The sequence below is a fragment of the Xiphias gladius genome, chromosome 22, assembly GCF_016859285.1.
Source record: "Xiphias gladius isolate SHS-SW01 ecotype Sanya breed wild chromosome 22, ASM1685928v1, whole genome shotgun sequence".
Lineage (NCBI taxonomy): Eukaryota > Metazoa > Chordata > Actinopteri > Istiophoriformes > Xiphiidae > Xiphias > Xiphias gladius.
The window spans coordinates 29,436,965-29,459,240 of NC_053421.1; the positions used below are offsets into that span (position 1 = coordinate 29,436,965).

Sequence of the window (22,276 nt, forward strand, 5' to 3'; positions counted from 1 at the left end):
GGAGCAAGTACGAAAAGCTAGAGAGTCAAGCAGTGATGAGAGAAGTTATCTAATAGAATAATGTCTAATGTCTAATGTGACAGTGTGTGGAATAAAGTGCAACACTTTACTTTACAGGGTTGCAAGTTCCCCGGAAATAACTGCGTCACTACTAGAGTAGGATATTGATTTGGGCAGAGCACAGCAGGTCAACCGAGCAGGACCAACAGTAAAATATTTGTCTACAGGCAACAAAGGAATTCGACAGATATGGAGAATAATGTTTGAAATAGTAAATGAATAATTAATTCATATTTACTGGGGTTTAAATTCCTGTTTTACCCATAATTAGTACCAGATTACGAAGTCCTTTTCATGAAAATTAATGGAAATTATTTGGAAATTTACGGACCAATAAAATAAAGCATTGCCACGGTTTCCATAATATGGACATGAACACTCCCAAAGACACCACTTTGTATAATAATTTCTGCTTATATAAGGAAAAACAAAATGTTGTCAAAGTTTTCGTCAGAACTTTATTATTTGATTTTCAAGACAAATAAAATATCTGAAACACTCTCAGGTCATGTGATCAATAATAATGATTAAAGTCTGTACAACTTTACTGTTATGTTTAGAATTTACAAGCAGAATGCAAACATTTAATACATTTTACTAAATGATTTAACACACTATGATATAGTTGCAATATAATAATATGATTTTTAAGTGTTTATTAATAAAGAGTAGTTGTCAGCAATTATGACTTATTTTATATTTTATAGACTTTTATAAACATATTTTATGTTACTGTGTTTTATTGTGTTGTCGTTCATCGTCTGTTCCTCCAGCAGCCTCCGCTGACGCGTGTCCACAGGAGGAGTTGGAGCCGGTGACGGAGACGCTGACAAACACTGGGATCCGATCACAGCTGCGTTGGAAACCAGTTGTTACGTCTTTATAGACTGAATACAAAGGCTAAGTAGGGGACTTGCTCCTACGGTGCTGCCATAGCGTAAATACATTAAATTATGTCAGGTTATTTCCACCAGCAGCTGACTCCCTGCAGACTTCCTCCCTGCACCATCCACACCCCCACCCCAACCAGCAGGATGACCTTTGCCCCCACAGACAGGGACAGAAGTAACAGGAGAGGAGTCGATGCCCCGGTCACGGACAGTGGGGGTCGGGGGGGCAGGACGTACAGGGTGGCCTGCTCTTTGCCCAGTGGGTTGGAGGCGCTGCAGGTGTACTGCTGGCCCGGCTCCACGTCTCTCAGCTGGCTGACGGTGTGGTAGTTGGTGCCCTGCGCCACCGGGCCCAACAGTGAACCCTCCAGCAGGTCGTCCGGGCCAAGCCACTGGATGTCCGGCAGCGGGGAGCCCTGGACCCGGCACAGAGCTCTGTAACTGGACTGCTCACTGCCCTCCACCGACAGGGCCAGGATCTTCGGAGGAGCTGCAGCACAGACGGAAAGAGGGAAAACAGATGAGTAGAACAAAGCGCCACAGTCGCCCCCTGCTGGCAAGGCTGGATTACAACCAGGAGCCCCAGACCCCCGAGGGTGGTTATTTGATTCATCATTAGTTAGTTAGAATATCAACTCTGGCTCTGGTCCACCATCTTGTGGTTCTGGTCTGGTAGAGGGACTCTAGAGGGGCAAAATCCGGTTTTAAGACCTGAACTGTTTAATTTGATCTTTGTTGCTGATTTTTTTGTAAACTTGTTGTAAAGATTTATCAAACTGCTTTATTTTTTTAAACAGACAGAAAAACCTCTGACAGGCTCGTACTATCACCTCATGGGAGAACTTTACGGCTGCAACTATTGTTTTCAGTATCAGCAGGTCTGGCGGTTAAGTTCTTTAATAACTGATTGACTGATTAATATGTAAAATGTCAGAAAATGGAGAAACAAATGTCTCATTATATCCTGAAGCCCAAGTGAATGTCCATATTTAAGAAGCTGCTACCGGTGAATTTTTGCACAAACAGTAACTTCAAACAATTAATCAACTAACAAAATTAACTTTCTGTCAATTGATGAATTACACTTTTTGTTATTGGGGAAATAAAGAGGTCCAACAAAAATTTTTTTCCCCCCGGGTCCCCGCAGGAGCTTAACCCGGCCGTGCCTGCTGTTAGCTGGACTTCCTAACCAAGGGGGCTGTAGAACCGTACCCTCCACTCTCAGTCTGGTTCCCATCTTGTCCTCAAAGCTGATGCGCTCTCGTCCCTGAACCTCCACTCTGCAGTAGTAGCGTCCGCTGTCCTGCAGGGTGGCGCTGCTGATGCGCAGCGACAGGTCGTGCTCTCTTGGGCTACCCTCCAGCCTGTAGCGCTGGTCCTGCTGGGGCCCCGGCTCGCAGGTGGGGGCTCCGAGCCGGTTGGTGCAGCGGTACAGGACGGTGGCGCCCTGACCGTGGCCCAGATGCCACAACACCTGCAGGGAGGAATGCTGGGAGTGCTGCGGGTGGCTGAAGGTGCAGGGCAGCACCACCGGGTAACCCTCGATGGCTCGTATCTCCGGCTGCACGTACATGGACCAGCCGTCATCTCCGGAGCCGAGGGCTGGCGGGAGGAGGGGGCGGGAGAAAGGGGCGTGACAGTCACTGGTTACCGAACAGAAACAGCCTCACATTTTTATCTCCGTTGCATCTCAGCTCCACCCTCCAACAACCAAATCTGTCTGATTTACATGTTGTAGCTTTTTTACTGAACAGTTAGAAAAAGGGTTTAACAACACCAAGAGGCTACAGCCTTGCTAACTCAGACACAGCAATGCTTTGATGCTACATGCTAATGTTTAGCGGGTACAATGTTTACCGTGTTCAGCATCATGGTTAATTAGCCGTTAATTAGCAGTAAGCACAGGTCTCGGCTGAGGCCGACGGGAACGTCATTAGTTCTGCAGGCGTTTGGTCATAAAGCTGAGTATTGGACAGATTAAAATCTTGACCGGATGATGGCGCTAGAGGAAAAGTCAGAAGATGGTCAAAGTTATTACAGTTCATCCTGAGGGGAACATGAACGTCTGAAGCTCATCTCATCTCAGTCCATCTGATGGTTGTAGAGAGATTCAGTCTGGATTAAAGTGGTGAACTGAACGGCCGCCAAACACCGCAGTCCCCCCAGACCTGCTGCCGGCACAGCTCAGAACCTAACCCCAGCCCAAGCTACAGATTACAGTGGGTTCGTAGTGTGCTTGTTCCTTCAGGACAGCTTCAGTGCTCTGCGGAACGCCGCTCATTTGGGGCTGACCATCATTTTCATTGTTGATTGGTCTGTTGCTTTCCCAATGAATCGATTAGTTGTTTCTCTAAAAAAATGTCAGAAAATGGCGAACATTGAGAACTGTCCAAAGCCAAAAAGGGACGTCCTTCAGTCTCTTAGTTTGTGCGACGAACAGTCCAAAATCCAAAGAGATTCGATTCACTTTCATCGGAGAAACCAGACAAAATTCCCATTTGCGAAGCTGGAACCAGAGGATTCTCGCATTCTTACGTAATAAATTGTTGCAGCTCTACATTCGCTCGAAAGATATTCACTCATTTGCTGTTTGAATGGCGCCACTGAGCTTCACTCGACACGTGCCTCTTGTTTACACGCTGAAAGTTTTCTCTGTGATCCAAGAGTAAGTGAAACTCACTGCGACAGGTTGATTTTGTCTGAATACTGATCAATCATAAAATAATACAAGGTTCCACCTGTTTTACGAACCATTTTTACCAATACTTCACCTCAGCTCAGTAAAGCTCTGTTTTACTTGTGGATCTACAAAGAATCTGAGGCTGCTCCTGTCAAGTTTTTATACAACAGAAACTACAGAAACAAAACCTGCATCACATCCGCAAAGACACAAACTGATAATGTATCTGCTGGTTTACGTGTGTGTGAATCAGCTCACCTCCTAAAGCAGACAGCAGCAGACTCAAAGTACCGCAGACCGAGTGGACGTTCATGATGTGTCTACCGAAGCAACCGCACAACAGGGTATAACGTGAATGTGTGTGTGTGTGTGTGTGTGTGCGTCATTTATGTGACTCAGTACCTCCAGACGCAGCACTGTGTGTTTTTCCATTCTTCTATTTATATTGTCTGCCCTGAAAGGACAACAAAATAAGCTCAACCGTCTGCCAATGGAAAGAAGCCGAGGGGCAGAGACGCCGCCGCTTCCGTTTCCGATAGAGACGTCGCAGAGACAACATGGTGAGAGCTGCAGTCTCCGACGCTTTCCCGCGTAACGCGCCCCTTCTCATCTTTTCACCGCTGCTGGTTCTGGGACCGAGAGGCCTTGTGGTCCAGGCTGCTGCTTTGACTGAGACGTTCAAAGTAACCTCGGCCTTTTTAAAACAGGTATAACACAAAGCTGGATCGGTTAACGACGATGAACCGCACGCGTTTGACCTTTGAGACCCTTCTCAATTTAATATCATTCAAAACACTATACGCAGAAATACTTTGTCCCTCGAGGGGTTTGCAAAGACAAATACACATAAACACTTAATGTACACGCATCAAAACTATTTAAAAATAAAAACTATGACTAAATTTTAAATTCTGAATAATCAGGATGTTACATTTTTCACTCCACTGCGAGTCCAGTTCTAACAATAGACCAACCATCAGGATGTTGATTGTTCTGTCATACTGCTGAATCAGCAGCTGCCTTCGGCTTCACGGAGCTTTACAGCGAGTCCCAGCTCAGTGTTCATCTGTTCGCCGTTCCGGTTCAGTCTTGCCGCTCTCACAGCCTCGTTTTCGGCCGCAGCAGGCAGGTGTTTTCAGAGAAACAGCTGTATGAAGCCACCGTCCACTACCTGCTCAGCGGCAAACAGCAGGCAGAGACTTGGAGCTTAAACATCGAATACACAAAAATAAATAAAACACATAAAACATACAATAAAAACATGTCAAACAAAAGTTAAAAACCTCAGTTTGGTGAGTGTTGAATCCTCAACTTCCTTCACAGCTGCCTCTTTTAGTTCTACTTTTTAAAAACTAGCAGGAAATGCTGTTTCATAAGACATATTTCTAATTTCAAGAACTTCCTCATGTGCTTTATTAGCTTGAGGGTTTGAAGACTTCTCCACTTCTTTCTGATAATCCTGAGGATGTGGCAGCAGACTGAGTTCTTCTTTGTCATTCTGTCGGTGATCATCCCAGGTAAGATCTTTTATTTTTAGTTCAGGTAGGATGGGACCAGACATTTGAAGCTGTGATGTCTGGTTTGTTGTAGTTAGTGTTTAATAAAAGCCCATCACCTTTACTTTAAAGGAAACAGTTTGTCAATCAGGATTTTAAAGGGGTGCTCCAGGGATTCAGCCTGTCACTTCCGTGAAGTTGGGGGACTCACCAGAGACAGATTTCAAAAACAGGAAGAAAAGTTTCTTCAAAAAGTGTCAGATGAACTGAAATGTCAAACTGATGATAGCTCTAGGGGAAAAATCAGAGGATCAGAGAGTTTTGGAGTTTAACAGTTAGGTAGAGTTTTACAGTTCATCCTGAGGAAAACACGAATGTCTGAAGCATATTTCATCCCAATCCAGCTGTTGGTGTGAGATGTTTCAGTCTGGAACAAAGTGGTGGACCGAGCCACCGTGGCTAAAATGTGTGGTCTCGAGCCCAAATAACCCTCATGAATCATCAGGGTCCATTTTCTGTCGCTTATCTGGGGTCGGGTCATGGTGGCAGCAGGCTAAGCAAGGCAGTCCAGACGTCCCTGTCTCCAGCAACGTTTTCCATCTCCTCCTGGGGGGTCCCGAGGGATTCCCAGGCCAGATGAGATATATAATCCCTCCTGCGTGTTCTGGGTTTGCCCTGGGTCTCCTACCAGCTGGACGTACCTAGAGAACCTATTCTGGAAGGTGTCCAGGACGATCCTGACCAGATGTCCGAACCACCTTAACTTCACCTCAATTTTAAACCAATTTTGATTTACACCTTAATGTGCAAAATCGGCAAAGTTCCCCCTCGAAAGAGGCGTAAAAACAGGTAGAAACCCACTGACTCAACGGTAGTTTTCGGATCTATGAAGCGTGGAGCACGGCATTGAAAGACTGCTCCGTTGTGAAATCTCTGAGGGCACTAGTTTGGGAGTGCTGCGGTCCACAATTCATGAAGTCCACAAGTGGTCTCTCTGTGAACTCCAATAAATAATAATATGTTCCGTATTTATTTTTGAAGACATTGGCTTTTTTCATTGTTAACTCGCACCGATACGATCCTCCTCTCCAGGGTCTCTCTCGGTTTCCTGGAACATGGTGGTCTCCGGGGAGGTCACTGTCTCCAGAGGAGAAGACGCCGTCCTCGGCTGCTCCTTCACTCATCCCCGACAACAGCACTATTCTGGGAGGATCACGGTCAAATGGCTGGCTAGAGTATCAGATGCTCTGCCGTTCTTCAGCTGTTCAGTTAAAAATGACTCCAGGGAAGAATTCAGCAGCTGCTCATCTTCTGGAATCAAATATTCCCTGGATGGAGATCCTCGGCGGGGGGAGTTGTCCCTCCTCGTGAAGAAGGTACAGCTGATTGATAACGGTTGGTTCTTCTGCCGAGTGGAGCTGGACGGCCAGTGGGATAATTTCCAGAAACACGTGCGGCTTTATGTAACAGGTGAGGTTGTCCTGCTGCTCACCTACCCACGTGTTTTGAGCTGTAAACTAAATGATGTGACTCTGCTGAGGTGAAACACGTCAGTGCTGGTGGTGATGTTGACATCTCTCATTGAAGTTATAAAAATCAGCATTTCACGAGTTGAAAATGGCCCAACACGCCATCGACTGTTTAAGATGATCCTGAACGTGGCGAGGCCAATGCTGACATAGAGTCTGGCGTTTGGGACTCCTTCCCATCATGACATTGATTTAAAAAAAGACCGTTGACGCCCTCTAATCAGCACCCGTCCATGAGGGGGAGTCTGTGAAAGCGCGTTCAGGGTCCTGCCTGAAAGAGGAAGTACAAATCGTTATTTTTACGCTCAAGTTATAATCATATACTCACATAGAGTCTTGTTGGCACATCATGTTAATGAAGTGCTAAGTAAAAGCTAAGCTTGTGTGTGTCAAACTCTCAAAACGTCAGAACGCCAAGTTTTGCCGTCTTCTTCCAAATCAAAATGTCGTCGGCTTGGCCAATGACAGAAGGTTTAACCTTTTCTACTCCTCAGGGATTTTTTTACCGCTCCCATCAGGAAGACATCCAGGGTTGAATCAACATAGTTTATACCCAGGAAGTCCCTCAGTACCTTTGTCAACCTCTTTGTGTAACAGTGAGATAGAAGACACAGGAAACAGGGTTTGGGAAACAGTAATGTGTCAGGATCTCTATTCATTTCCTGTTTTATTTTGAAGTTGGTTCTGTTGTGTTACTGTTTGTTTTACTTCCTGGTTTTTCCCACCTGTGTTGATTACTGGCTCCACCTTAATGTCTTTCACCTGTGTCTTGTTTCCTGTGTATTTAAACCCCGCCTCATTTCTCATGCCTTGCCAGATTGTCTTTGTTACCCTTGTGTTCAAGCTCTCTCGCGTTTAGTCCTGATTGATTCCCTGTGTATGATCTGTTTTTCCGGTATTTTTGTGACCCTCGATTCTGCCTGTTCCTGATCTGCCTTGTTGCCCGGTTTAACTGGCTCCTGGTATTTTGACCTCTGCTACGTCTCTCGGATTAAAGATTTAGATTTTGGACATTGCACTTCTGCCTGACTCTCTCTCTCTTGCACTTGGATCCACACACACCTGCCCTTACATAATGAAATAAAAACCTCGTAAAGCTCAGCGGTGTGACGTGTTTTAAAAGCTTTCTTTTTAGTTCATTCTGATGCAGGTGAAATGAGCCTCTTGACGAACACAATCAGCTCAGAAAGGTTCGGTTTGATCGTCTAGTGTTTGGTTAAAATAACATAATCTCATGAACTAAAACTGAGAGTAAGAGTTACTGTTAAATTCAGTGATTCCAAACAACCCGTTCTTCAGACTGGAAACGGTCCCGGAAGATGTCACAGATTTTACCAGACTGTGTCACGTCACCATACTGTGATTTTGTGTCTGCAGGTGAACCCCTGATCCTGAGCCTCTTAGTGGTGGAGACACCCTCCGGCTCAGACAGCGCCCGCAGGAGGCTGCAGTGTGAGGTGGAGGGCCAGCCACTGCCTAGAGTCGTCTGGCTGTCGGCCTCCAGGAGCCTGATTGAGAACCAGGTCCAGACCTCTCAGACCGGTCTGTACCGACTGATCAGCTCTGTGCCGTACCCGGAGGAGGAGGCGTTGACCTGCAGGGCGGAGGGCGAGCTGGGCGGAGCAGAGCGGACCTATCCGGCCAGCGATACTCTGATGATAACGCTGACCGTGTGTGGCGTCCTGCTGCTGCTGCTGCTGCTGCTCTCTACGGGCGTCATCAAGCACCTGAGAAGAACCAGAGGTGAGCTGCTGATAAGTGTCTGGTCTGACCCCCTGACCAGGCAATAAAGGCAGGGCTTATAAGCTGCTGCTGCACTGCCCCCATTTATAATAAAAAATCTCTAGAGCTTCTAGAGCTTAGGGTGTGGATCCAAGTGCAAGAGAGAGAGAGTCAGGCAGAAGTGCAATGTCCAAAATCTAAATCTTTAATCCGAGAGACGTAGCAGAGGTCAAAATACCAGGAGCCAGTTAAACCGGGCAACAAGGCAGATCAGGAACAGGCAGAATCGAGGGTCACAAAAATACCGGAAAAACAGATCATACACAGGGAATCAATCAGGACTAAACGCGAGAGAGCTTGAACACAAGGGTAACAAAGACAATCTGGCAACGCATGAGAAATGAGGCGGGGTTTAAATACACAGGAAACAAGACACAGGTGAAAGACATTAAGGTGGAGCCAGTAATCAACACAGGCGGGAAAAACCAGGAAGTAAAACAAACAGTAACACAACAGAACCAACTTCAAAATAAAACAGGAAATGCCAAGAAAATGAATACAGATCCTGACATTTATAGATCGGCCATAAACCATTAATAAGAGCAACTTCTGGGTTGCCAGGTTGTGGGAAATCCTCCTCCTGCAGACACTTGATGTTAATTATCCGTTTGGACGTTGGCCCAGATGTCCCGCAGCTGTTTTCTTGCAGATCAGCGGTCAAAGAGTGCCCTGGAGACGTCTCCCTGATGAGTTAAAGAGAGAAAAAGACAAAGTGTCCTGCTGGAGGAGGTTTTTCTTCCAGATGTTGTGCTTATCAATGGCTTATAACTGATCTATAAATGATTTATTAACCCTGAGTAAAGCCATCAATCAGGATTTTCCTCCTATCAAAGCCCATTTCTTCAGTGGCCTTGTCAAGGTGTGTTTTCCCGTGGTCAGTGGTGAAGAGAGTAAAAGTAGCACGACCATTAAATACTCCACTACGAGTAAAGGTCCTGTACTCGTAATCTTACTTAAGTAGAAGTAGACGAGTACGGAGAGCGAGGTGTACTCAGAGGATAGAAAGGAAAACTGCTCCATCATCTCGACACAGCGGCTCCATCAGCTTCTTGCAGGATTATTATCAGCGACTGACGTGTGCAGTAAGCAGCCTTTTCATGTTGTAGCTGGCTGAGGTGGAAGTGATTCTAGCCACTTTTAGCCTGGACCCTATGAAGCAGATCAGTCATCGACCGGACCCGACTAATCCGTGTTAGTTTCTTCATCCCGTTTCTGCTTTAGGTTACATCTGTTTTTTTTACACTGTATTATTCATCCACTTTCATACGAAGGTGGCGGAGCAGAGGAAGGCAGCAGCGCTGCTGCTACAGGTGAGTCAAATCGACCGGTTTCAGACGGTCGTGTGAGGGGGACACAGTCAAATCCCACACAACGTCACTGCCATGTTGGAGGAGCGACAACTGAATCATTTTCTGATTTTTTTAAAAGAGGAACAAGTGGTTTTATATTTCCTTCCTCCTCCAAGATGCTGGGGAGTGTCTGACAAACCATGGTACATATCGCACAACCTCCCCCAAAACACTTTATGATACAGTATTTTACATATTCGTGGGGTCCCACGCCACAATCACAATGTCTCCATCACCTTAAGCTCCACTCTCACTGAAACAAAAAAAGGCTGTGATTTAAAACAATAATTCAATCTCCAACTTCTACATGTCACATTATTCTGAAATGATCAGGTTCTTCAGGTTTTATGGTTTTTAAAGTCTCGAAGCTTCTCCTGTTTATGGCGACGCCACGGTAGGTGAGTGGTTCCGCCTGCTTTATCTTTCCCAGTTTAAGGAGGAGAGCTTTATTTTGACCCCAGCAGTCTGGGTGTGTGGTGTAGTTTGGAGACCCTAAATCACGCCTGTTTTTTCATCAGCACAGGAGGAGGAGGGGGGCGAGAGGAGAGGAGAAAGAAAACCAGGTCAAGAGTATGAGGAGTCCGTTTGTTCAGTTTTCTAGGTTTTTAGTGTTGATATGGAGGCTTAAATGGATCCCAGACAGGAAATCCAAAACCAACTCCATAACTACATACCATACAGAAGAAAAGCTCCCCTCTGGAGCTTCCTGACAAACAGCCGAGATGCAAAATATATTTAAAGAGAATCGACTGATCAATCGGAATTTAACAGCAGAACCATCACGTCTCTGACATTCAGAAGACCTGTGGACTAAGTCCTTTCAGAAACAAACAGCTCTCTATGCAAAGACTCCAGATGTGAGCACATCAGCTGGAGTCATTAAAAACTGTCAACTTTTGCTCCTGTCGGTTTTCGTGTTGTGTGTGTACGTGAAGCGGAGAATCGTCGACAGCGAGCCTCCGCCTCTCCAGCCGATGGCGAAGCTGAGAATCATCTGGTTTACTCAGCCATCACCCTGAGGAGCTCCACCAACGGTGAGTCCTGCAAAGCCATAAATACCTCAAACAGAACCTATCGAAGTCACATCAGCACCTGGAAGTTAGACCGCGCTGAAATATGTCGCACGAAAGTTTTTTCTCAGCCACATTATCCAGAGTAGCATGCGTGTAAATGGCTCAATCAAATCAAAAATTATGTTGAAGAAAGAATGATCTGTACTGGAGACTAAAGCCAAACAGTGAGCAAACAACACGCAATTAGCTGAACTATAAAAACAAACCATGCAGTGAAAAACAACTTTAAGATTTCACTTCAGCCTTGACACTACTGCTCTCACACACACACACACACGCAACAACTACATTATGATTTCCCCTTTATAAATAAGTGAAAGAACCAAAACCACATAAAACTAGATAAAACTATGGCATCGGGATTGGAGCTTGGTCAATAAGATGCCGGGCCGGGAGCCCAGAGCCGGTCCAGATGTCGCCCAGCGCTAAGCCGCGCGGCCTCAGCCTCGCCCTGGATCTGTCGACCGGAAGCGCCAGGAGACGCTGACCAGTCCTCCAGGGCGGCGGATGCGCCGCGGCTGTCGTGTCGGCTGAAAGAGAAAGACCGAGAGCGAACAGGGAGCTCGTGAGAGGTCTTGGGGGTGTGGACAGTCGTTGTTCGGTCGTGCCCCTTAGCAGCAGGCTCTCAGGATACATACCTGACAGAGCGATATCAAAATGTCTTTCTGTCTGTCTGTGATGGGGACATCACGGTCTAACACACCGTCTTCTTCTCCAACTCCTTTATTCTTCAACTGTCCCGCTCTCAGAGCTGTCTGTCTCCTTTCCATTCTTCTCCGTCAGTCTCACTGTGTTGGACGGATGACTTTTAACGTTACCAAACTATCCCACAATGCATCCTGCCAATGAGCTGGGCCATGGCTTGTCAAAATCCAAGACGACGGTGTTTGTGAAAGAGTCTCTGGATGATCTGCAGTCGAAAGCTGTTTCTACACAATAATGAGAAAACATCTTTAGCTAAAATACAAAATAAAATGCTGGTGTCAGTTGTTTCTGTTAACCCAGCCACCGTTTCCTGAAAGACCCTTTCAAAGCAAAACATTCCGACGTGTTACAGCAGCAGGTGGAATCAGTAAGACTGATGACGGCTGTATCCATGTACCCGGTCCAGTTTTGAGGTTCTGGTGCACGTGAGGCAAACTGTAGTAACAGCTGAGACTGAGGACGGACGTAGGAGTTTACAGGGTTTCATGGACCGAAGGTGCACACGACGATCCGAGAGAACCGGGCGTCTCTCGTTCACTTTGCTCTGTGCAAAGCCTCGGGTCTAAAGACGTGTTGTTGTTTTTTTCTTCACAGCTCCACCTGCTAATTTCAAACGCTCCACACGGCAACATGAGGAGCCAGGTGAGTTTGAAGCGGCACACGCTGACAAACAGCACAGGAAGCCACAGGATGGCGGACGCCACCGTGTGTGTGTGTGTGTGTGTGTGTGTGTGTGTCTGTGTAAGACTACAACAGTGTCGTCAGAGCTTTTCACGTCACCCACATGGATTTCTGAAGCAGCTTTAGGTCAGTTGAACAGAAAATGAATCAACAACTGTTTTATTTTATTAAGCAAAAACGTCACAGGACAGTGACCTTGGATCCAATCACTGCTTTCTGAATAAATTCGGTGGCCTGGGGTCAGCAGGCAATGCAGAATGTGATCTTCTTAATCTCCTTAATGCTGCTTTTTAAAAAGCCCCCCACCTGTATGCACTGGTGCATTTTGATATGTTATATTATTATTACTTACCGGTGCATGATCATGCAAGCAAGTAGAAATGATTCGACTATTTTATATAGTGTTTGCCGGTATGTCATTAAAACAATAGCGAATTTACTGCAGTGCTTAGCGTGTAGTACAATATTTCCCTCTGAAATTGAAGGGAGTGGAAGAAAGTATGAGGGAATGTGCTGAAAATGGACACAGACATATTGTGGCACTTTCTGCTACAGACGTTGAGGCAATTCGACATCGAACTGGATGAATTTAACTGTTTTACACACACTTACGTGTATATCCAAGATGAACCAAGAGTGTGTCTTTGCTCATTCCTCCGAACACAGGATGCGTTCTACTGCTCTGCTGGACACATTATGTGTGTGTGTCTTTTCAACCCTGTCTCCTACAACTGAAGTTCCTGTACAGCTTAAGTTTTGAATCAGCATAATGAGGGTAATTCAGTGCTTGGCACGCTGCAAATATGTTGATATGAACGTATCATTATCAACTCATCTGTAGATTTTCACTTTTGTGATCAGCTGATTAATTGGTTCAAGTCTTCACGTCTTGTCTAAAACCCAAAGATATTCAGTTTACTGGCATAGGAAACTGAGAAAAACACACACAAAAACAGTGTGGTTTGAAGGGTGTAGCGGCGGAAGGAGAAGTGTTAAAACTAACACAAACTGCGTCTCATGGTTAGTGCCTCTGTTTTGGGGCAGCGCCTGTTAACGCAACCTCTGTGTTAATGGTATTTACCAAGACGTGTAAATGTGTAATACGAACACACTACGTACTGTGCTTTTCTACACACACAATAACGTGTCGTTACATATAAAACAGAAAATTAGTCGTTAGTTGCAGTCAGAGTGGGGCCGTGTGAAAGGCACTTCCTGCCTCAGGTCAGTCTCAGCACAGCTGTTTCCATGTCTCTAAATATGAACCGGGCTGTTGTGGAAACTCTGGACTGAAATCAAGCCTATGAAAATGGATTTTCATGGCTGCAAACGTTGTTTTTCCAGGTGTCCTGTACTCTTCTGTGAACGTTCAGTAGCGAGGTATGAAAAATATCAACCTTTAATGATCCTCTGATATTAGGGAGAAATAGTGAGGATGAGAGCTGATTTCTACGCATTTATCCTTTGTTCTTTATTTTGCAGGAGCAGCGAGGAATCTCCCTTCAATACGTGAAACTAAAATCATGTGATATTTGCATGTTTTCTGAAATACTGCACATAGTTGTACATATGTTTTAAGGTTTTCTTTTGTATGTTTTGCCGATTTTATTGGTCTCGTTCTCATGTGCGTCACTTACGATCAGTGGTTTAATAAAGAGCCTCTCCTGACACGTTTGTCTTACTCACTTCCTGATCTTTCTCTCCAACACTGGCAAGGCTCCACGTGCCTCTCGTGAAACCCCGTATCAAAGTCTCAGCTCTCTCGACTCAAACTTGCGCTGAATGCAGATTACCCTCGTGGTTGTGCTTTGCGCTCCAGAATCAGGTCATCCAGATCGTCTCTGTCCACACATCAACTCGCTCACCGCTGTCGTCTCTTATCTCAAACACAAACACTCAGCACAAACTTCCACCTTGTCTCGGTAAATGCAGGTCAGAGTTCCTCTTTCAGTCGTCATCCCAGATCATAAGACATGTGAGTGATGAATGTGGTATTTTAATCGCAGGGATCGGTGCAGTTCTTTGGTATCTCTTTATCAGAGCTCGTGCTGCCGCTTCTGTTCGAGCAGTCTGAAGACGTGGCAGCAGACTCAGTGTTTCCTTCTTATTCTGTCCGTGATCGTCAAAGGTAAGACCCTTTATTCTGTCTGCAGGAGAGATGGGAGCATTTAAACTGTCGAGGAGTGCAGGGACATCCAACATTATCTGGTTTGCTGCTACGGAGGGCAGCTGGCCTGGATGGAATACCCAGCCGTGTGCTCAAGGACCGTGCAGGGCAGCTGGCCTGGGTCTGCACGCACACTTTCCATCTGTCTCTGGCCCACGCTTCAAGACCACCGCCATCGTGCCAGTGCCAAAGCACTCCACTGCCACGGCCCCCGAATGACTTCCACCCAGCTGCGCTCAACCCCATCATTGCACAGTGTTCTGAGAGACCGACATCCTGTCTATCCATTGCCCATGACCGTCGTCAGTTTGCCTACTGCACCAACAGCTCAACAGAGGACGTCCTCTCCACGGCTCTCCACTCTGCTCTGACCCACCTGGTCGGTCCCAACTCCTACTTCAGACTGTTGTTCATTGACTTCAGCTCCGCATTCGACACTGTGATTCCCTCCACGCTGATCTCCAGGCAGCTCGGTGTTAGCACATCTGGACTTCCTGATTAACAAATCCCGTTCTGTTAAGTTAAACGAGCCTGATAGAGAACCAGGTCCAGACCTCTCAGACCGGTCTGTACCGACTGATCAGCTCTGTGCCGTACCCGGAGGAGGAGGCGTTGACCTGCAGGGCGGAGGGCGAGCTGGGCGGAGCAGAGCGGACCTATCCGGCCAGCGATACTCTGATGATAACGCTGACCGTGTGTGGCCTCCTGCTGCTGCTGCTGCTGCTGGTGCTGCTCTCTACGGGCGTCATCGTTTACTGCCTGGGAACCAGAGGTGAGCTGCTGTCATGGTGGTTTGGTTGAAAACGGAACATGTTCCATTTAAGGTGTAAAACTGAGACTTTGTTCTCCAACTGAAAAAAAAAAAATCATAATACTACGTCCTGAACGTCCAGAGAAATGTTTTAAAAATTTAAGCTAGAACTTGCTCTCAGGCCTAAATGTCACAAAATCCTCTCATAATTCAATTCGGCAACCGTTTTTTTGTTATTTCTCTACAGCCTGAGTCAAGCCTGCTCCTGTTTAGGACAATGAAACTTTATTCAGCAATGAACCCACTGAGAGATGATTTCAGAGGACAACACCGTCGTGGCAGAGGAGTCTTGCTTCTGACAAAAAAACCCGAACCTTTCTTGTATCCCCTTTTCTGGTCCAGAACCGTTGAAAAGAGGAAGAATTGGTTTTTTTTTTTCTCATGCTGACTGCTCCAACGTGGCAGAGAGTATCTGACAGACCATCTCAAATATTTCACCATCGTTGCGTCAGCATTTTACAGTTTTCTCCAACACTGTGCTCTACTTTGCAAAACAGTAAATTCATTCATGCGCGTCATGTTTTCAAGACTCTTCATACAAGCAAAAATAATCCGAAAACACGGTTTAGGAAATGTGGCTAATAGTTTTACATCTGAGGACTTGGGCTTTGTAGATAACTGTCGGACTTTCTGGGGAAGTCCTGGTCTGATCAGGAGAGACGGCGTACATCCCACTTTGGATGGAGCAGCTCTCACATCTAGAAATCTGCCTGGGTTTATTGGTAGACCAAAACCATATCAACCCAGAGTTGAGACCAGGAGGCAGAGCTCAGTCCTACGCGCTTCTCTGTGCTTCCAGAACAACAGTCACCCACCCAGACCCCCATGGAGACTGTGTCTGCCCCCGACCACCTAAATTAACTAACTCAGAAACAAACAGAAGAGGAGTTGTACACAGAAACCTCATAAAAATGAAGACCACCACTGCAGAAGTACAAGAAAATAGAATTACAGCCTCTTAAACATTAGATCGCTACCATCCAAAGTCGTATTAGTAAATGATCCAATATTAGATCTTTATATCGATATATCTAGTCTCAATGAAACCAGGCTGTGTCATGTTGAATATGTTGCCTAAATGAATCCACTCCCCCCAGTCATATTAATACCCACATTCCTCAAGGCACCAGCCGAGGACTTGGAGTCGCAGCCATTTTCAACTCAAGCCTAAAAACCAACCCTAAACCTAAACTCATTTATAACTCATTCAAAGCCTGGTTCTTAGTCTTACACATCCATCATGGGAAACTTTAAAGCCTGTTCTATTCATTATAGTTCATTCAGTGTAAATAAACCCACTCACATTTTTAACCGCAACCTGGACCTAATTCTGACTTATGGCATCGAAATTGAACATTTAATAATCTTTCTACAGAATTCTCTTTTATCTGACCATCGTTTGGTAACTTTTGACTTCCTGTTACTGGACAACACACTATGAGGCAGAAATGTCTTTTCTAGATGACTATCTGATAGAGCTGTAGCTAAATTTAAGGAAGTGATTCCATCAGCACTTAATTAACTGCCATGATTCAATAGAACAGAGGACTCGTATGCTAACTTTAGTCCCTCCCAAATTGACCAACTTGTTGATAGTGCTGCAGGCTCAATGAGAATAACACTCGACTCTACAGCCCCTCTAAAAAAGAAGATAATGAAACAAAGGAGGTTAGCTCCATGGTTTAACTCCCAAACCCACATATTAAAGCAAACTATTTGAAAACTTGAAAGGATATGGCGTTCTCCATAACGGGCAGAGTCCCACTTAGCCTGGCATGCTAGTCTGAAACAATAATAAGTTTATTTGAGGATTTTCAGTCAGGATTTAGAGAGCATCATAGCACAGAGACAGCACTGGTGAAAGGTACAAATGACCTTCTAACTGCATCAGACAAAGGACTTGTCTCTGTACTTGCTCTGTATCTGTCTTGTTAGACCTTAGACATTTGATACCACTGACCATCACATCCTGTTACAGAGACTGGAACATTTAATATGCATTAAAGGAACCGCTCTAAGATGGTTTATGTCCTATTTATCAGATCTATTTCAGTTTGTGCACGTTAACGATAAATCCTTCATATACTCACAAGTTAGTCGTGGAGTTCCACAGGGTTCTGTGCTTGGACCAGTTTTTATTCCCCTTATTTATGCTTCATTTACGCAATATTATTAGGAACACTCCATAAACTTGGATTGTTATGCAGATGATACCCAGTTGTACTTGTCAAAACTTAACTTCAAGCTTGCCTTAAGGACATAAAGACCTGGATGACCAGTAACTTTCTGCTGTTAAACTCAGACAAAACAGAAGTTATTGTGTTTGGCCCCCAACACCTCAGAAACACCTTATCTAATGATATAGTTACTCCAGATGGCATCGCCCTGGCCTCCAGCACCACTGTTGGGAATCTGGGAGTTCTCTTTGATCAGGATACGTCCTTTAACTCTCACCTAAAACAAACTTCCAGGACTGTCTTTTTTCAACTATGTAACATTGGAAAAATCAGGCAATTCCTGTTTCAAAAAGATGCTGAAAAACTAGTCCATTCTTTAGTTACTTCTAGGCTGGAGTATTGTAATTCCTTATTATCAGGCTGTCCCACCAAGTCTCTAAATACTCTACATCTGATCCAGAATGCTGCAGCACCAGTACTGACAGGGACTAGGAAAAAAGATCACATTTCTGTGTTAGCTTCTTTGCATTGGCTCCCTGTAAAATTCTGAATATAATTTAAAATCCTCCTCCTCACCTACAAAGCCCTTAATGGTCAGGAACCGTCATATAGAACCCTATTACCCCAGTAGAACACTGTGCTCCCAGAATGAAGGCTTACTTGTGGTTCATAGAGTCTCCAAAAGTAGACTGGGAGGCTGATCCTTCAGTCATCAAGCTCCTCTACTGTGGAACCATCTTCCAGTTTGGGTCCAGGAGGTAGACGCCCTCTCCAGGTTTAAGAGTAGGCTTAAAACCTTCCTCTTTGATAAGGCCTACAGTCAGGGCTGCTCAGGCTGGTCTTGAACCAGACCCTAGTTATGCTGCCATAGGCGTAGACTGCTGGGGGACTTCCCATGATGCACCAAGCTCCTCTCTCTCTCCATCCATAGGTATTCATATCCCATCAATGCTCGTTACTAACTCGTTTTCTTCTCTCTCCCGTAGTTTTGTCCTTTCTCATCTCTCTCCTTTCTCTTCCTGTCGCTTTCTGCAGGTGTTTCTGTCCCTGGTGCTGCAGAGTCCGGATCTGTGACTTTAAACCACCTACTGCCCCGTGATCCTGCTCAACACCCACTGGTTCAGTTATTATGATGATCATCTATTATTATATTCAGTTTTATTAGTATTGTTATTATTATTAGCCCAATTGTTATAATTATTAGTTTTATTATTAGTCTCATTATTGTTAAACATCTTTATGTTATACGTCTACTGTGCTCCCTCTCTCCCTCTCTCTCTCCCTCTCTCTCTCTCAACCCAGCCTCCCACCACGACCCTGGTTCTGTTCAAGGTTTCTACCTGTTAAAGGGAGTTTTCTTTACCGCTGTCGCCGAGTGCTTGCTCATGGGGGAATGTTGGGTCTCTGTAAATATAACTATAGAGACCTACTATAAAGAGCCTAGACCTGCTCTACATGACAAGTGCCCTGAGGTGACCTCCGTTATGATTTGGCTGCTATATAAATAAAACTGAATTGTATTGAATTGAATATTACAATATATTCATATTAAAATCTATAAAACGAGCAGAATCTGTTAATCATACTTACAAAAAAAATGTCAGATTCCAGCTATAGCTGCATACAAAGTGGTTTAAGATCAAAATCTAAGTTCAAGCTTCCTTGTCCAAAGTCTATAATTTTTTGTCTCTGACCTTTGAAGGTTTAAACCAGCCAATCAGATTGCCTCTACCTCAAGAGAGAGGCTCTGTCTCCAGGAATTATCGCGCCGATATACCGTAAAACCCCAGTTGAAACAAGGTGCTTAGAAAAACACAAAAAAGCCCCTGTGGTTTGGGTGACACTAGCAGCTCCCTGTGGTTCATCTGAGGTTTTCAATGTGGCACAAACTTAGACCTGAACAACACACACAATCAGGTGGATTTTAAACTCCCCGCATGTCCTCAGGTCAGTTTGATCCGACAGATCGAGTCCAGATCAGTTTAAGCTTTTCCGTCCAGAAGCTGCTGCAGGTTGCAGGTACACTTCCTGCTGCTACTGCTGCTGCTGCCGAGTGTGCGAATATGTGAATGTGTGCGCTCGTATCTGTTGGTATGTGTGTGTGTCTTAACCACTTTGTGGCCACAGAACACAGCTGCTATAGAAATATTTACTGTGGTAGACAACAACTGCTTTTCACGTCCCCATTTTGCAAAGCAATAACTTTTACATTTGATACTTGCAGCACATTTTGCTGGTAATACTTATTTGCTTTTACTCAAGTAGAACTTCAAATACACGACTTTTACTTGTAACAGAGAGAACAAAGGTTCCATTGAAAAGCCCTAGGAAGGAGCTGTGTGTTACACTATAATGGAGATGGGGGCAGTTAACCAGGTGTACATTTGCAAAACCGACCAGTTAGTCTTCATCCTCGCAGTGTTTTCGCTTGTAAAAGAGAAAAACACTGTTTAAAAACACTTCCATTAAAGCATAAATCTCACCTTTGTGTCGTTTGTCCGAGTTCGGTTTGGAGCGTGGAGTGGGCATGTTGTTGCCCGGCCCAAGTACGAGCACCCCCTCACCCCCTCCCGACAGCAGTAAGCTCCATGACCCCGAACAGGGAGACCTCGTTGCTGCTGGCGTTACTGAGATCATTCCCAATCCTGGGTCATCGTGCATTTAACACAAGCTGGCAATGTTCTCAGCCAAGATGTGTGTTTTGGCTTCAGCTGTCAGGAATATTATGAATTATTTATGCTTCCAAAATAAGGTTTTACAAATTGGAAAAGTGCTCTGGCAAAGGACAGGGGATTCCACGAGCCCACCACAAGAGAGGGACAACTGGTGAAGCTGTAGCCCACCTGCTGGGACCAAACCAGATTCGGTCCCAGCAGGTGGGCCTCTCGCAGCTTTTCCCCCTGCCTTGTCTCCTCTAGGTTTAGTGTTACTGAGGCCGCAGTTTCAATTATTTATAAGAGCTATGAGCTGGGAGAGCGTTTTAGTCAAAAATTCATGAGCGTCATCCAGACACTCAGCTGGTGAGTCACCCTATTGTACTGTGTACTGTGATGCCAACTGATCTTCTCTAAGATTTAAACAGTGAATACTAAGGAAGCACAGATGTCTGGTACATTCATCCTGGATGGAAGCAACTGGGGACAGATCAGCGATGTTTCTGGAAAAGGTAGATCAACACGGACAATGATGACGAAGGTTCACACACCACAGAGGTGTCATGGATCTTTCAGAGTTTCCCTCCCATCGACCTTCGCCAACTAACTTCAACAACGTCTTCATCTAAAGCATCAACCTGTCTCTTAGACCCAGTCCCAACTAGGCTGCTTAAGGAAGTTTTACCCTTAGTTAGCAGCTCTTTGCTAGATATATTAATAGGCTGTGTACCGCAGTCCTTTAAAACAGCTGTATTTAATGGGGGGGCTTTAACATGTCCAAGGGCCCACTGTCCCATAATCTGTGCATTGCTTTAGGAGTTACATATAGCAGCTATCTGTAGATATTTTTTCGTAAGAATGGCACTATAATATTGTACAGTTTGTTCCCGCCAAGACGCAGGACTTTAAATGTGAGTCTGAACACATTTTTACTCATTTTACAAACGGGCCCCCCTCATTCACAGACGCCTGTAGAGTCAGAGAGAGGAAAACCAACTGAGAGAGATAATGAGTGAAAGATGAGAGGTTTGTTTGGCCGCAGAACTTTACAAAGCCACGGTATTCTACTACCTTGAAACCGGATCCAGAACGGACCTGGCTGTCAGAACACACTCCCAGTCTGTCCTCTCTGACGTGAGAGTGCTGGAACAGTCTGTCCTGTGAGTGTGGGGTGTGCGAGGTGCGTGTTCAGTGTGTGGATGTGAAGAGAAAGGTCCTGACCTTGGCCCTCTGTCGTCACCACTGATCAGAGAACAATCGTGGGTTTCTCTGAGGCTCTGGAAGCTTTCACACTCAGCACTGCTGCTGCTGCTGCTGCTGCTGCTGCTGCAGTGTTTCCTGACACTGACCACACCTCCAAACACACGCACACACACAGACTCACACACACACATACACTAGTCAATACTCACACACTCGACTTTTTTGAAACCAGCAGACACAGGATGTTCACTTCAAAATAAAGGCACTAAAACTCAGATTCTTTCCATTAAAATATCCACAGTGACAAAAATTAGGCATTGTTTCTGTGCAGCAAGTGTTGTCTGAATACAGGATGTGAAATGACAGATTACTCTTTAAATACATTTTCATTTAGGTCAGTTTCTGTCAGTAATTTACCTGCCATCTCTACTGTAATTATAACTAGTGTTCAGTGTATTTATACATCTGGAAACATGTCTGTACTTCCACTATTCTGTTTCAACCCTAATAATAATAAACCGTGCTCACAAAAACTAATTTAATTGTTAAATAAAGTTGGTGTTTTGGTATTGCAAGTGTATGCAGTTATCACAGTTTTCATTGCCAGTGGTACTCTTGGTCGAAAATACTCTTTCTTAGAAGAACTTTGAGTATTTAGGTGTTTAAACCATTGAAAATTAAATTTTTATTCAGTATTCATTCTTGATATGAAGAATGAAATGTCATAAGTTGGCACATGTAAAGATCATTCTATTACACTCTGTGGAATGGAACAGATTTTTTGAAATATATTGTTGAAAATTAAAGAGTAAAGCCGGCGATTTTCTATATTTTCCTTATTGTCAACAAATCCCATGAAAAGATCAAACCAACACTGATTGTGTCCTACTGACGCGTGACATGTGTCTGTGTTTCCAAAACCCGATATGTCTGATTCCTCTCGGCCATAGAGCTGCTCCTTCATTAGGAAAAATCTGGGAGCTGCAGTTTAATCAGAAACAGCTCCACAGACTAATAAT

At 44.9% G+C, this 22,276-nt stretch overlaps 2 protein-coding genes across 5 annotated transcripts; one reads left to right on the plus strand and one right to left on the minus strand.

The window, feature by feature from the left end:
• Positions 1-532: 532 nt before the first annotated feature.
• Positions 533-6,109, minus strand: si:dkey-11p23.7 (V-set and Ig domain-containing protein). 4 transcript variants are annotated; one of them, XM_040118038.1, is made up of 4 exons: positions 4,914-6,109; positions 4,605-4,801; positions 2,163-2,552; positions 533-1,440 (listed from the first exon to the last, which is right to left on the minus strand). In XM_040118038.1, exons 3-4 carry the CDS (start codon positions 2,521-2,523, stop codon positions 1,022-1,024), a joined length of 780 nt encoding a protein of 259 aa, XP_039973972.1. In that variant the 5' UTR covers positions 2,524-2,552; positions 4,605-4,801; positions 4,914-6,109; the 3' UTR covers positions 533-1,021. The 4 variants fall into 4 exon arrangements, with proteins under 4 accessions (XP_039973972.1, XP_039973971.1, XP_039973974.1 ...); XM_040118037.1 differs by having other exon boundaries at positions 4,605-4,836; XM_040118040.1 differs by lacking the exon at positions 4,605-4,801.
• Positions 5,072-14,081, plus strand: LOC120784324 (sialic acid-binding Ig-like lectin 15). The gene is made up of 7 exons (XM_040118042.1): positions 5,072-5,147; positions 6,219-6,596; positions 8,033-8,398; positions 10,722-10,820; positions 12,159-12,206; positions 13,590-13,625; positions 13,728-14,081. The coding sequence occupies exons 1-6, from the start codon at positions 5,096-5,098 to the stop codon at positions 13,619-13,621; spliced, it is 975 nt and encodes a 324-aa protein (XP_039973976.1). The 5' UTR covers positions 5,072-5,095; the 3' UTR covers positions 13,622-13,625; positions 13,728-14,081.
• The last annotated feature ends 8,195 nt before the right edge of the window (positions 14,082-22,276 follow it).